Source organism: Eucalyptus grandis, chromosome 5, assembly GCF_016545825.1.
Source record: "Eucalyptus grandis isolate ANBG69807.140 chromosome 5, ASM1654582v1, whole genome shotgun sequence".
Taxonomy (NCBI): Eukaryota; Viridiplantae; Streptophyta; class Magnoliopsida; order Myrtales; family Myrtaceae; genus Eucalyptus; species Eucalyptus grandis.
This window is the reverse complement of record NC_052616.1, coordinates 25,450,319-25,464,940: the sequence shown is the minus strand read 5'-3', so window position 1 is coordinate 25,464,940 and position 14,622 is coordinate 25,450,319. Positions and strand designations below refer to the sequence as shown.

General features: G+C 40.8%; 1 protein-coding gene, 1 long non-coding RNA gene and 1 pseudogene across 2 annotated transcripts; 1 reads left to right on the top strand and 2 right to left on the bottom strand.

Moving 5' to 3' along the window:
• The first annotated feature begins 2,864 nt into the window (after positions 1 to 2,864).
• On the top strand, positions 2,865 to 4,963 carry LOC120293775. Its single transcript, XM_039313518.1, has 5 exons — positions 2,865 to 2,920; positions 3,103 to 3,194; positions 3,791 to 4,326; positions 4,411 to 4,642; positions 4,731 to 4,963. The coding sequence occupies exons 1-5, from the start codon at positions 2,865 to 2,867 to the stop codon at positions 4,961 to 4,963; spliced, it is 1,149 nt and encodes a 382-aa protein (XP_039169452.1).
• Positions 4,964 to 7,346: 2,383 nt separating this feature from the next.
• On the bottom strand, positions 7,347 to 11,933 carry LOC108959849 (annotated as a pseudogene).
• A 187-nt stretch (positions 11,934 to 12,120) lies between these two features.
• Positions 12,121 to 14,210, bottom strand: LOC120293147. The gene is made up of 4 exons (XR_005550838.1): positions 13,646 to 14,210; positions 12,847 to 12,924; positions 12,592 to 12,743; positions 12,121 to 12,295 (listed from the first exon to the last, which is right to left on the bottom strand). It is a non-coding gene; the product is annotated as an uncharacterized LOC120293147 (long non-coding RNA).
• Between the last annotated feature and the right edge of the window lie 412 nt (positions 14,211 to 14,622).

Sequence of the window (14,622 nt, the reverse complement as noted above, 5' to 3'; positions counted from 1 at the left end):
AAGATGCTACGTATACAGTGTTGGAACTTTTAAACTCTTCTTTGTGGGGATATATTGGGACCCTATTGCTAGCAAGTTTCATTTCAGCCTCCTTCATAGGGCAAATTTAGTGTTTCGCGAAACATGGTGATGATCAGTTGAGTGACAATTTCATTTTAATTAACCATTTTAAAACATGTTTGGGCATGCTCGTATGTTGAGCAACATGATGCTAACTCCTATAATGCATGTAGGAACAAATATTATAATTAACCATTTTAAAACACAAATATATCCAGCCACTTAGTAATGAAACACACACTTGCTAGTGGTTAAGATTTATGATGTGTTTACATTGTTGGAACGTTTAAGCTTTTGAGTGAAAAAAAATTATCTCACATGAAGCACGAGGTGAGATGAATATTGACAATCTAGATATTCCTTTTCTTCTAAAAAAATCCAAATAAACTCAGGTTAACTATAAAGACCCATACCTCGGGACTTTGGAATTATTGAATCTTGAATGAGGATGTGGATAATTAACATTAGATGATTGTCCAACGGCAAACAACGGTAAACTATATATCCTCTCCAACCTCCTAATCTTTGTCGTCTTGGTTTCTATTCTCTCTCCAACGTTGTCTTCTCTCTCTCTCTCTCTCTCTCTCTCTAAGGCTGCGCATGGTAAAATTTCTGTTTCTCAATTTCTCAATTTCTCTGTTCCCCGGAACAGGTTTGGAACAGAAATCCGTTTGGTAACGCAAATTGATTTCTCTATTCCCCGGAATAGAAATCTGTTTCAGAAATTGTTTTGGGTGAGAAATCAGAAGCTAAAAATTTTAGCTTCTCTATTTCTGAAGTAGAAATAGAAATTGTTTTTCTATCCACCCCCCTCTTCTTCAGCAAACGTCGACTCTCTCTCCTCACTACCACAGCTTTCCCATTCCTTCTCCTCAAAAAAACCGAAAACCCTAGCGACTCCCCGAAGCTGTTCATCCTCGCCGTCGCCGCTCATCTCGCCCTCGCCCTCGCCCTCGCCGTCTGACCCGCCTCGTCCGTCCACGTCCCCAGTCACGCTCCAGTCGCCGTCGCCCAGTAGCCGTCGTGGAGAAACGAACTCCAGTAGCCGTCGCCGTCGCCCATCTCCGTCGCCCTCTCTCATCTCCAGTCGCCATCGCCGCTCATCTCGCCCTCGCCCTCGCCGTCCGACCCGCCTCGTCCGTCCGCGTCCCCAGTCGTGCTCCAGTCGCCGTCGCCCAGTAGCCGTCGTGGAGAAACGAACTCCAGTAGCCGTCGCCGTCGCCCTCTCTCATCTCCAGTCGCCGTCACCGTCGCCCAACTCCAGTCGCCGCGCCCATCTCCAGTCGTCGCCCATCTTCGTCCGCGTCCCCTTCCGCTCTCGATTCCGCGGATCCAGTCGCCGTTGCCGATTTCTGCTTTCGATTCCTCACGAGGTTCGATCGATCCTTCCCTTTTCGCCTCTTTCTTGGTTGTTTTGTGCTTGTGCTCTGCAATTTGTGTTGCGAGTCTGGGTTGTTTCTGTGCAAAATCAATGTGTTGTCTCTGTTCTTGTTCATTTGTTTGGTTTTGGGGTACTTGGCTTCAACCCTTGTCTCGAAATTTAACTTGTTCCTTAAGTTTTGGCTTGCGGAGTTACTTGTGATTCTTGGGAGTGCTTAGTTCGGGGCTCGCCCGCGTTTGTCCACGGGCATTTTTGGCGAGGGAGTCCGGGCTGGTCATTCTGATTGGGCGGTTTCGTGGAATAGGAGGTAGGGAGTGCTGGATTTGTGTGGACGGATTGTGGTAGGTGATCAAGACGGGATTTTGGGAGGTTTCTTGGGAGCCGTTGGAAATATGGAGCCCTTATGCGTGAGGAAGGGGGGGATTCCTGCCGCTGGAATTCCTAGGATAGTTTCCTGAAATAGCTGTGATGGTTGATTGTGGCGGAGTAGATGGTGGTTCATGGCTGCATCTCGAGTTCTGTTAATTTTTTGGCCCTTGACTTGTGTTGGATATCGAAGCTTTTTCACAAAAGAATCGAAACCTTGCTTAGCGTGCATAAAGACGCATGGAGTTGTTAGACCAGTGATTGTTCTTGTGACATACGGATTTGCACTAGAATGATATTTAAGACTTTATATGCTTTTGCTTTCCTTTTTCATCAGCTTGATGATATATACCAATGTGATTGTTCTTGTGACAAAATGTTCAGTTTCTTATCCTGCATCCTGCATGCAAGTTTAGACTTTGGCACCCACATCATAAAGAATGACACTTGCTTCATTGAAACTATTTTGGAGCTCTTTGATTGAGATGCTTCCTCTAGTGATGGCAGAAGTTGCAATTTATCCTGGCTGAAACAGAAAATTCAGGTCACCTATAAGATATCTTGACATCCTCAGATCATACAAAGGACCATGTGATTGTTCTTGTGACATCCTTAGATCACCATTTAGCTTCTATTAATCTTATGTAACTGTTTTTCTTGTTATTTGTTATTCTTTAACTTCTAATTTCAGCTTATCCTACATGATGTGCTTGTTAATCACAAGCTTTTGTTCTTGAATTGGTGCATCATCTGATCGCTTTCATTGAATACTGATTCAGTTAAGGTTAAATGGCACCCCACAAAGAAGCATTTATAGCAAAGTGGACTGAGTCTTTGACCAATGTGCTTATAAGTTTGTTGGTGGAAGAGGTGAAAAAGGGAAATCGCCCCACCTGCACCTACAACAAAGTAGGGTGGAATAACATACATGCCAAGTTCAATAAACAAACAGAACTCCACTATAATGTAATTCAATTGAAAAATAAGGTAAACAAACTAAAGAAGCAATATAGTAGTTTTAAGAAGCTTCTTTCACAAACTGGATTTGGATGGGATAATGTCAACAAAACAGTTACTGTGGAGGATTCAAGTGTATGGGATTCTCACATCAAGGTATCACTTTACTTGGGTCCATTTTTTCTTATTGAGGCTTCAATTATATTGTTCATGTATGTCATTTCAATGAAATTTGCAGGATAATATTGAATGGGCTAAATTCAAGAATGAGGGGTTTCCTCAGTATCCAGACCTTTGTATTGTGTTTGGTGATACATACGCTCTTTGGGCGTATACAGCAGAAATGCAGAAGAAAATGCACAAGAGTATGTGGTGTCGGATGAAGAAGACAATGGTGTTAGTGGCGACAATGGTGGTGGTGCTACCATAGGTGATGCGGAGGAATCTAATGAAAACGATGTTGATACGGGAGTCCTTCCATCGACGCGACTCCCACCTCGGTTCGTGAGAAACACAAGTTGAATAGGACCCCAAATTCCAAGAGGAGAAGAAAGAGTAACAACCATGAACTCGGTGTCACCATGAGAGCCATTCAAGAAATGATCAAATTAAGGACTGCCAAATCAACAAGTGACTCCATAACCTCAGAGGCCCCACCTCCTGTAGCCCCACCTCCTGTAGACCCTTACTCCATAGCAGTTGTGGTCGCCGTTCTAAATGGCATGTCGATTTGGAGCAGAATCTTTACAATAAGGTGTGAATCGGGCATGCCTTAATGCCACTTGGAGAGGCTTTCATGGTTGCTCTACCCGAAAGGAGGCGTGGACTTATTGAATCTCTTGAGTAGTTGTTAAGAAATGTGTTATAGATTTCTATTTTGTTTAATTTCATTCAATGACTTATGTATTTGAGACTTTGTTTGTTTATGTTTTTATGTTGCACTTATGATCACATTATTGCTATTGTTGATTAATATTGGAATCCTTATCTAATGGGTTTATATTCTTATTTTGTGTGATGATATAGGTAATATGGATGATGGTGAAAGTAGCATGTCTAATGAGCAAGTAGCATCAGTTGAATCAATTGGACAGGATTTTGATGATTTTGATCTTGATATACTGATAGCATGGTTGGCCACTGTTGCAGTGGATATGTCTATGCACACGAAAGAACCTATTAGGGATAGCTCATTATCAAGAGCGCAATGGATAAGGGAGGTTCTTCATGGGCATTCCGATAGAGTATATGAAGCTTTTAGAATGGAGAGACATGTCTTTCTCAACCTTTGTGGTCTAATGAAGGAAAAAGGTTGGTTGGAAGATACTCGATATATTGGGGTAGATGAACAAATCGGGATTTTCTTATCTATGATTTGTCACAAGAACTCAAATAGAGATTTATGTGAGAGATTCCAGCATTCGGGACAAACTATAAGCAAATACTTCACTAAAGTATTGCAAGCAGTTCTCAAATTGGCAAAAGAGATTATCATACCACCTTTCTTTGATGTTGTTCCACAAGAGATTCTTATGGATCCTAAGCATAAACATTACTTCAAGGTAGAATTCTCATATATTCCTTTACACCATTAATTTTATTTAGTTGATAATTTTGTATAACACTAGTCTTTGATAAAATGACAGGACTGTATAGGCGCTATTGATGGCACCCACATTCATGCTTCTGTACCTGTGTCGAAGCAAATCCCATTTAGAGGTAGGAAAAGCACCACCACTCAGAATGTGCTGTGCGTTTGTTCGTTTGATATGAAATTTACTTTTGTATATGCTGGTTGGGAAGGCTCTGCCAACGATTGTCGAGTGCTTGCAGCAGCACTGGAGACTCCTCACTTGGAATTTCCTCGGCCGCCACCAGGTATTTGTTTGTCCTTTAAGGAGTAATTTTCTTTATGATCATATTTATAGTTACAAATTATGACCAATGTATAAATACATTATTGTAGGCAAATACTATGTCATGGATTCTGGTTATGCAGCTACTCTAGGATTTTTAACTCCTTTTAGAGGTGACCGGTATCATTTAAATGAGTATAGGGGCAGAGCGAGACGGCCAACAACTGCAAGAGAATTGTTCAATTATAGGCATTCTTCTTTAAGGAATGTCATTGAAAGATCATTTGGAGCATTGAAGAATCGCTTTTTCATTTTGAGGCACATGCCCTCATTTGCACTTTGAAAGCAAGCACATATCGTAATTGCATGTTGTGCCATCCATAATTACATCCGTGATCAAGACAAGATGGATAGGAACTTTTCCCTATATGGAGATCCGATGTACGTGGCTGAACCTACGCAAGATGACCTTGCAAACATTCAGTTGACCGAGGAGGAAAACCAAATAAATACGCTTAGGAAAACCATTGCCAATAAAATGGCAAGGGATAATAATATGCCGGAAATTCCATGAAATTGTATTTTCAACTTTTGTAATGCGTTAGTGTTATTTCGACTATTATTTTGTATTTGAGGATTTTCTATGTTGTTATCTAATCAATTTCTATTTCTAGCACAATTTCCATTTTATCAATTTCGAATCTCTCACAAATTGCGCCTACCTCCATGTCAACTAGTACCTACCATAAAATCACTTCGTGGTCTCAAAAGAATGCAAAAAAATGTAGTGACTTAAACCCGAATCTTGAATGAGGAGAATAAATACATTAACTATTTGCATATTAGCATTTGAAACTACCAAATCTTTTATAGTTTGCACATTAGCATTTTTTATACTAATTACTAGATTTTATTTACATAAATTGCTAATGTTTTGAAGTTCTTAACTACTCTATCGAATTACCAATATAAATTAAAGTGATTTACCAACTTTTATCAAATTAAATTACCATCACAAGCACCAAGAAGAGTGAGATAAAAGGATGGGGACAACATGATTCATAGAAATAGAAATTTTTTTCTGTTATCAAACGGATTTCTGTTTCAGAAATAGAAATTTTGAGTCGTTATCAAACGGGTTTCTTTCTTTTCGAAACTTCGTCCGGGAATAGAAATTGAAATTGATTTACGGCGAAATCAATTTCTGTTTCAGAAATTTTACCATGCGCACCCTAAATTTCTCTGCACTGTGTTGCCCTCTGTTGTTCTTGCGGAGCACTTTTTCCTGTTTCTTCGACCCGAAAACCATGAAGCTCATCGATTCCTTCACCCCAGAATGGCCTCCGGACGTCCCGAGAGGCGAGGTCCAGACGCCGCCGCCGTTGGTCAACTCTTCGTCCTGCGTTTCATATCTGCACGACCACGAGAGGAACCACGAAGAAGAGGGTGGAGAAACTTCGTCTGCTGCAGTGGTGGTGCCGGCTCGCGTCTTCTTTCCCCTCACGCTGGATCCGACGAGGGGTTTCTTGGACACGAAGGAACTCAGTGCCCCTTCAGCCCGACTGGAGCAAAGTCCACGGCCTCACTCACTGACGACGGAACTCTGATCGTGGAGAAGAAGGCGAAGCGCTGTAGAAGCCAGAAGGAAAAGAGGGGCCTCAGAATGTGAAGTAGAGGAAGACAGATGCGGGGACGTTTCCACGGAGCTGGTGCTGCGCTATGACCCTTACAAGATCAAGAAGACGCTTAAGAAGAGCGATCTTGGCCACCTGTCGAGGCTCTTGATCCCTCGGGCGGGCGTGGCGACCTACGTGCTCCCGTGCATGGATGAAGAGAGAGCGAGGCGAGCCAAGAGCAGCGAGGGTGCCGAGTCGTGGTGTGGGACGCGGACACGCGCTCCGAGCACCAACTAGTGTTTGCTTACTGGGCATCGTCAGGGTCCTACGTCCTGAAGGGGTGCTGGATGAAGGAGTTCGTGCAGCGGAGGGGTTGGCTGAAGGCGATGAGATCGGGATACATTGGGATCCTATTGCTAGTAAGTTCGATTTCAGCCTTCTTCACAAGGCGAATTAGCGTCTCGTGAAACCGACTACTGATCAATTAAGTGACCACCATATCATTCAATTAGATTTGAACTTGAATTAGTATTTCTTTTATTAGGTGACCAAGGGATAAAAAGACTTTGATCTTTAGAGCTAGAATAGTAGTGATGGAATCTTGCTGCTATTCAATTCTTGTTGAGTGTTTCTTTAAAGCCTGATTCCAATGTCTTCAATATTCTAGAGTCATTTCTTTTCTATTATGGTAATAGATGAAATTTTCCGTTCTGTTCTTATATATTATATACATGCATTAAGGTGTACTTTAGAGATAAATACTTTGTGTTGTGTTCTTTAAATGATATTTCATTAATCTTGGACATGAATGAAGTTCAAGGTTTCCTATTTTATGGTGAAAGCTTATGCGAATCAGAATAGGAAACTAAACCGCGGATGTGCATTGTTTGAATGGTTTTATATCTTAATACAATCACATCATCATCTCAGTGACCAATCTTTTAAGCTTTTGAGGAAAGCAAAAGGTGATTGCTCTAAACGAGAGATTCTCGACCATCAAAACATGGCAAAGAGAGTTGCAAATTTTGCTGAGAAACCTCAATGGACAACACACCACGATCCTACCACCGAAAGGATCCTAAGTCAGAACATCATTAAGAGCATCGAAACTGATTCACAATCCCCGCGGGTAGAGACCAATGTAGGAGCCAACCATAGTCATTACATTCACACACCCTTGGTAACACTGTGTATAAGAGGGGCCTGAATTGACATCGCATGTACATTTCCACACGATAATTCGACAGAGATAACTTCCGACTAACGAAAATTCATAATGCATTTTGGGAGAGACGACGTCATGGGCTTCTACAGAAAGCACGGACAAAAGGGTTATTTAAGAACAACACGATGCGGCTGCCGTCCTTTCGGCGGGTCTGTCCATGAGAAACATTCCCGATGGGTTCAGTGCTGGGCCTGCTGGCTGAACTCTGGTAGTCTCTTAGCTGTATCCATGTAACACAATAATAAATTATACAGCATCGACAAAGTAAGAAAATGTGCACAACAATTGGCGGGAACATTTCATCGTAGAAGGTATTGTATAAAATTCACTGTAATCACCATCCATGGTCGAGAGCAGAAACAAATCATAAGCAATATTCAAATTCATAAGCCTAATTACGGAGTTCAAAGCATGTAGTATCTAAGGCAAAGACAAGTACATGTAAATGAAAACGAGTATGGCGTGCATGATATAAACTATGCATTCACGAGACGAATGCATTGACAAGACAGTTATACCTATTTCATAGAAAATGTCGTTAACATTTGCAGCAGTTTTTGCAGACGTTTCCATAAAGAAGAGACCGTGTTCTTGGGCAAATGTTTGTCCTTCCTGCAGTAAAAAGGGACCACAAATGAGCAATTTATAGAGGACTATAATTGAAGTGAGTCTGATTAACATCCTGGTCCTTATACAACAATCTGGACCAAACCCACAGTATATTTCCAATAAACTTTCTCCTTTGACAGATACCAATTATAAAGATGATCAATTAAAACCTTTATACTGATTAAAAACTGAGCCATAAGCTCATTGTCAACAGTGCCATTGCATAATCAATCAACTTCTTCTCATGCCTTGCCTATTGACACTGAGTTCAACAAGGTTAGGCTTGGCTGACTGATACATAGCTTTTCTTCCTATTGAGCTCCAAAAATGTCGGTCATCCCCGTAGATGACAATCACCACTTTGAAGTGGAGTCAACTCAGATAGTAAAAAAATCAATGGAGACACTCATCCTTCGCTCTATGTTCCCTCTATCTAAACAAATCAAATAGTGTCATTTTGATGCCCACGATTTGCAATAGTTATAAGTTTCCACCTTAGGAGTTAGTAATCATCAAGTTCCACCTTTCATTAGGAGTCCAGAACGCATAAGGATACCCAAAGGACACGAATAAGCATCTAAAGCAGCACAAACAAACTCCTAACCTATTATCTTCAATAAGGATAAAACTTCAAAAGTCCAACTTTCCTGATTTCACACATCTTTGTCCAACAAGATGATTTCTGTGGAGGCTGAAAGCGAGGATAGGCATCAGATGGTGCAAAGATAAACACAAATTCAACATTTTGTCTACAGAAGAGGGAGAGGAATAGGAACATAATCAGAAGTAGATAGTGAATAAAAAGGACTCTCGGTTATTCTCAATTGATTTCTTATCCAAACATTGCATGAGATTGGAAAATGTAGATATTCAACATCTAGCGGATACTGAGGTAGGCACCCCCTTATTGCCACCTCAATGAAATTGCACTATCCTCTTGATAAAAGAAAACATAATTTCGGATGAAACAGAAGTAATCATCTCAGAAGCAGAACAGTAGGAAAACTGTAATTACCTCGGCAGTAACCTTCCAGGCATCCAACAAATCTGCTTTATTTCCAGTGAGAGCCATAACCATGTTAGGGTTACCTTTGACAAGAATGGAGCAACGAGTTAGCTCATATTCTAACCATGAAATTATTGTAAGATGATATATGGTTATTGCCGAAGAAAGATAAGGAGGTCCCATCCAAACACCTCCACAATAAAATACACAAGATAATTGTGTGTACCGGCACCCCAAGGTCACACTAAACATAAAAAATGTCTCTTTTAACGCATGAAAAGAAGAACAAAATGTCACAAGCATATTGGAGATCAAGAAGTTAAAAAAGTCTACCTACTTAGAAGCCACCAAACATAAATAAACGTGAATGCCAATGGAAAAGCCAAACAAATAACTATAACATAGAGAAGCTGAGCAAAAAGATTTAATCACTACCATGTGCTTGAAGTTCTTGCACCCACTTTTTGGCTCGCTCAAATGATGCCTACAAGCAAGAAAACAGTCTTGTCACTTTGCTAGGAAAACATCTAAGCCAAAAGAAAGCACTAAGCTGCAGAGCACCGAAGCAGATGCAGAACCGTACAGGTGAAGTCTTCTGATATGGACATGGATCTTTAGCAAGGCAGAAAAATAGAACCATATATGAACACATTATATGTCATTGTCATACAAACATTCAGATCAATGCCTCACCTCCATATACAAGCCTAAACTTAGGTAAATATGAACAGAGAGAAAAAGAAAAGCAAGATTATAAGGGTAATACGAGTAATTAGCAAGAGGAACCGGTAATGTCATGCAAAGGCATAGGTCGAGTAATCCCTTTTTGAGATAGGGGACTTCCCTCCTTTCCCCAACCGTATGCTTAAAGAGTGGACATTCCAAGTAAAACTATCCTGTAAATATTTTGCTAGGGAGTGCACAGCAACAAGATTGACTGTAAAAAAATGGGATAATATATAAGAAGGAAAATTGGGTCATGCACCATGATTAGAATAATACATCAACAACCAATTTCAGGTATATCCTGTGGAAGAAAGAGAATTGAAGACAGTTGAAGTTTACATCAACATAAAGGACAACACTATCGTATGCCTCTAATAGAGATATACTCAAAACAAGCTCACTTGTGACACCACAAGATCATTAAAATGCAATGCTGATATCAAAGAACAGAACAATAGTGAGACTGCCAACATTATCATCATTAATGTGAGACTGCCAATATGCAACGTCTTAAGAAACAAGAATTCTACTCATTGAATTTATTATAAGCTGCCGCCTGCCTTGATACATGGCAAGAACAAGAAGCACCTTCACAACCAAGACCAAACAATTAATCACAACTCCAACCCAACAAAGGTTAGCCAGGCCTCTAGAGAAGGATAAATTGGTTTGCTCTTTGATAATTCCACAGAGAACTCATACCATGGGAGCAAAATGTCAATTAAATAATATGTAATGACCTCTTGTAGACACAAACTTGTACGTGGAAAGTTGCTGATGGTTTCCAAGAATCAAAAGTAAAGGACCAGCATGCAACTCCATTATCAGAAAATGAACGTCTTTTGAAATGCTAAAATTGGAAGCCAGGAGAAGCCGATTCACATATCACATGAATTCCTTGTAGTGAAAACTATTACTTTGCATGACAATCTCTCACAACAGTCAAAGATTAGTTGACTTAGCAACATCATTAACAGGTTTGTTGTTAGCTTCACTTACTAGGTTTATCATGTCATACACAATGATTGCCGCGGCAGCTCCTCCATAGTACATGGGAGCCAAGCTGTGGTATCGCTCTTGGCCAGCTGTATCCCAGATCTCAAACTTCACAGTAGCATCATTTACGGCCAAAGTATGAGAAAAGAAGGCAGCGCCGATGGTGGATTCCTACAACATCAGAAGTACTTCATAGTCAAGCTGCTATGATAAGAAATGAAATCAGCTGAATATTATAAATCAATACTCTACTTTTGTGAACCACAAATTCAACGAACTGGCCTTTGACAAACCGCAGTACTAAGCTAGATTTTCCAGCTCCAACATCTCCTAGAAGCACCTAATAAACAAAAAAGCAAAAACAGAGGGTTTGATTAAATAAGTAATCAGCTCGTGAAGAAGCACAGAAAGAAATAGATCACAATACCGAATCATAACCATTTCAAGTTAAAGCAAGCACGAAAGCTTAAGGAATATAGATGGAGGTTATCAACAAAAGCCTGCAATTTTGAAACAAGATGATAGGCTTTTCACTGTGCAAGTTTTCTAAGTAAGCAGAGGAAACAGTATGCTCATCACACTTATCCTTCCAGTGCCAGGATCACCATTAGTAATGTAACAGATGCTTTTGCAACCAGGTGATTGGCAGAAGACTGCAAAGTCACAGAGAAGTAATGCAGAAAAATGATTGCATAAGGGCCTCTGGCCCCTAATCTTTATTTTCTCATTAGCTTTCTGATACCATGTGAGGAAAACGTAGTTCGTATTATTCAATAAAATTTAATATATATACATAATAAACCTAAAAGTGGTAAGGACTCATTTACCCCTCCTTACTCCTAACACTTTCTATTGTATACAAATAAGCACTTTCGATCAACTATCCATCGACTTTTCAATCTAGCCTTACCAGAATTTCACTTTTCTACCCTCCTATTTTCCCACTTTGATTTTTTTCCCCCACTGCACCTCTTTAGCACTATCATCTCGAGATGATAACCTAGCAAAGCACAATAGGGCATTCCGGAAGTTTAGAAAGATGAAGAACTCCCAAGAAGCAGAGAAACAAAGCATGAAATGACCAAATAACAATTTCATGTCAAATTGAAGTTCAATAAAGCTGCACACCACTCATTGCGCGCAATATGAAGTAACGCATATTTAATATAAGCAAGCAACAACTCAAATTACAGAATAGAGAAGCTGCAATATGAAGACTATCAAGGACATCATCACAGCTCAAACACACATTAACAGCGAGCAGCAACACAAATTGCTCCACGGAGCTATCTTAAATGGAGAAATTGACACTCTTCCTTACTCAAGTATTTCAAAGCCCAAAAGGGGAAGCAAAAGGATAACAAGCAAACCACTTTTTCTGCAAACCAACAGCAAAGCCAAACAAATAACTATAACATAGAGAAGTCAAGCAAAAAATATTTATCACTACCCTGTGCTTGAAGTTCTTGCACCCACTTTGGCTCGCTCAAATGATGCCTACAAGCAAGAAAGCAGTAGTGTCACTTTGCTCGGAAAACATCTAAGCCAAAAGAAAGCACTGAGCTGCAGAGCACCGAAGCAGATGCAGAATTGCAAAGATTAATTTCACTAAATTTTTATATGGACATAGATCTTCAACAACACACAGAAATAAAGCCAATATTACATGCATTTTCTTGTAGTGGAAACTATTACTTCACAATAAGATCTCTTGCCACAGTCAAAGATTTGTTGACTTAGCAACTTAATACAGCATTGGAGCCCGTAATTGGTTTGTTGTTAGCTTCGCTTACTAAATGTGTCATGAGACACGATGATTGCCGCAGCAGCTCCTCTATAGTACACAGGAGCCAAGCTGTGGTATCTCTCTTGGCTAGCAGTATCTCAGATCTCAAACTTCACAGTTGCATCATTTATAGCCGAAGTCTGAGAAAAGAAGGCAGGGCTGATGGTGGATTCCCACAACATCAGAATTACTTCAAAGTCAAGCAACTATTATAGAAAGAAACAAAATCAACCTCATAAATCAACAATCGAGTTTTGTGAACCTGAAATTTAACATATTGGCCTTTAACAAACCGCAGTACTAAGCCAGATTGTCCAGCTCCTACATCTCCAAGAAGCACCTAATGTACCAAAAACATCGAGCAAAATCAGGTGGTTGGATAAAATAAGTAATGAGCTTCTGAAGAAGCACAGAAAGAAATACATTACAGTACTGAGTCATAACCATTTTCAAGTTAATGCAAACACGAAGGCTTAAGGAAATATAGACAGAAGCCTGTCAATTATCAAGCAACTAGACGATACGCCTTTCACTGTGCAAGTTTTCCTAGTAAGCAGAGGAAGAGATATAACGTGCTTATTGTACTTATCCGTCCGTTGTCAGGATCACGATTAGTGATGAGCTAGATTCTTCTGCAACCAGATTATTAGCAGCAGGCCACAAAGTCTCAGAGAAGCAATAAATCAATAATTCTGCATTGTTTCTTTCTCAAGGTAACTTGAGGAAAGAGAGAAATGTAATTGAGAGCAGAGGGGCCTCTAGCTACTAGTCTTTATTCTCCCATTAGCTTTCTATTGCGTACACACAAGCACTTTCGATCAACAATATATTGACTTTTTAGATCTAGCGTTACCAAAGTTTCACTTTTCTACCCTGCTATTTCCCACTTTGATTTTCTGTTTGTGTGCACCTCCTTTGCTCGGTCATCTCGAGATGATAACCTAACGAAACAGAATAGGGCATTATGGAAGTACAGTAACTCTAAGAACTAGAGAGACAAAGCAGCGAATGACCAAACAACAATTTCATGTCGAACTTTGGCGAATCCCATGGTTCACCACCTGGAAGAATCCCCAATCTTTGGCGGCGCTGCATATGGCCTCTGCGCACGACTGCCTCTCTGCCTCACACTCACTGCTCACCCCACTGCTCACCCCATTCAGGCCTATCACTGGGAGCTCGCAGGGGTGTCGCCGTGTTGGCATTCAAGATTGGAGAGGAGGAGTTGGTGGGGCAACTGCGGAGGACCTGGGTGAAATTGGTCGGAAGGGGTGGGTCTGCGATGGAGCCTCTCGTTGCTGCAGTGTGTGAAGAGCGTTTGGGTTGGGGAGGTGGCGGTCTGGTCAAGTCCGTATGTATAGAGTGGAGAGAGAGTGAAAGAGGCCAGGGAGAACGAGAGAAGGGGACAAAAGCGGACGAGGGAGGCAAGATCCGGGTATGACAGATGCCAGCACTGTCGAGGTCGCCGGCGGCCTCGGGGAGCCCATCCAGCCACTGGTGAGGTGCCATCGGTGAGGTCCCCTCGAGCCTCGCTGTGGCTATGCGAGGTTGAGCCTCGACCAACCTCAACAAGGCTCATGGGGCCTCGCCAATGATCGGCGAGCTCGAGGTGACCTCGCCAAGGCCGGCGAGGCTCCATTGAGATTGTACTTGTAGGGCCTTGTTTGGCCAGTCGCTCGTCATCACTAAGGCCATCGATCAGCTAAGGGGAAGAAAAGAAGAAAGAAAAAAATTGTTTGTTTTCTGTTTATATTCTAAATCTATTTTGGGAAATATGTTCTTATAAACAAAAAAATAATTTTTTATATTTTTTGTTTCTATTTAAAATCTCTTCCCAAGAAAAAAACAATTACCAAACACGTTTATATTCTATTTCTACTTTCGAGAGAGTATTACCAAACCTGGCCCAAGTCTCCTTGAGAAAAATAATGAGAATTCTTATTGGTTTTAGGGTGCGTTTGTTTGCGTTTACTTTAAAAATTGTTCAGAATGAAATAGAAAAAAATGTTTACATTCGGGAACAATTTTGAACAAAAAC

Coding starts and splice junctions, on each gene's coding strand:
- LOC120293775 (XM_039313518.1), top strand. CDS start 2,865: ATGTCAACAAAACAGTTACTGTGGAGGATTCAAGTGTATGGGATTCTC. Junction 2,921..3,102: donor TATGGGATTCTCACATCAAG/GTATCACTTTAC, acceptor GGGCGTATACAG/CAGAAATGCAGAAGAAAATG. Junction 4,327..4,410: donor AGCATAAACATTACTTCAAG/GTAGAATTCTCA, acceptor ATAAAATGACAG/GACTGTATAGGCGCTATTGA.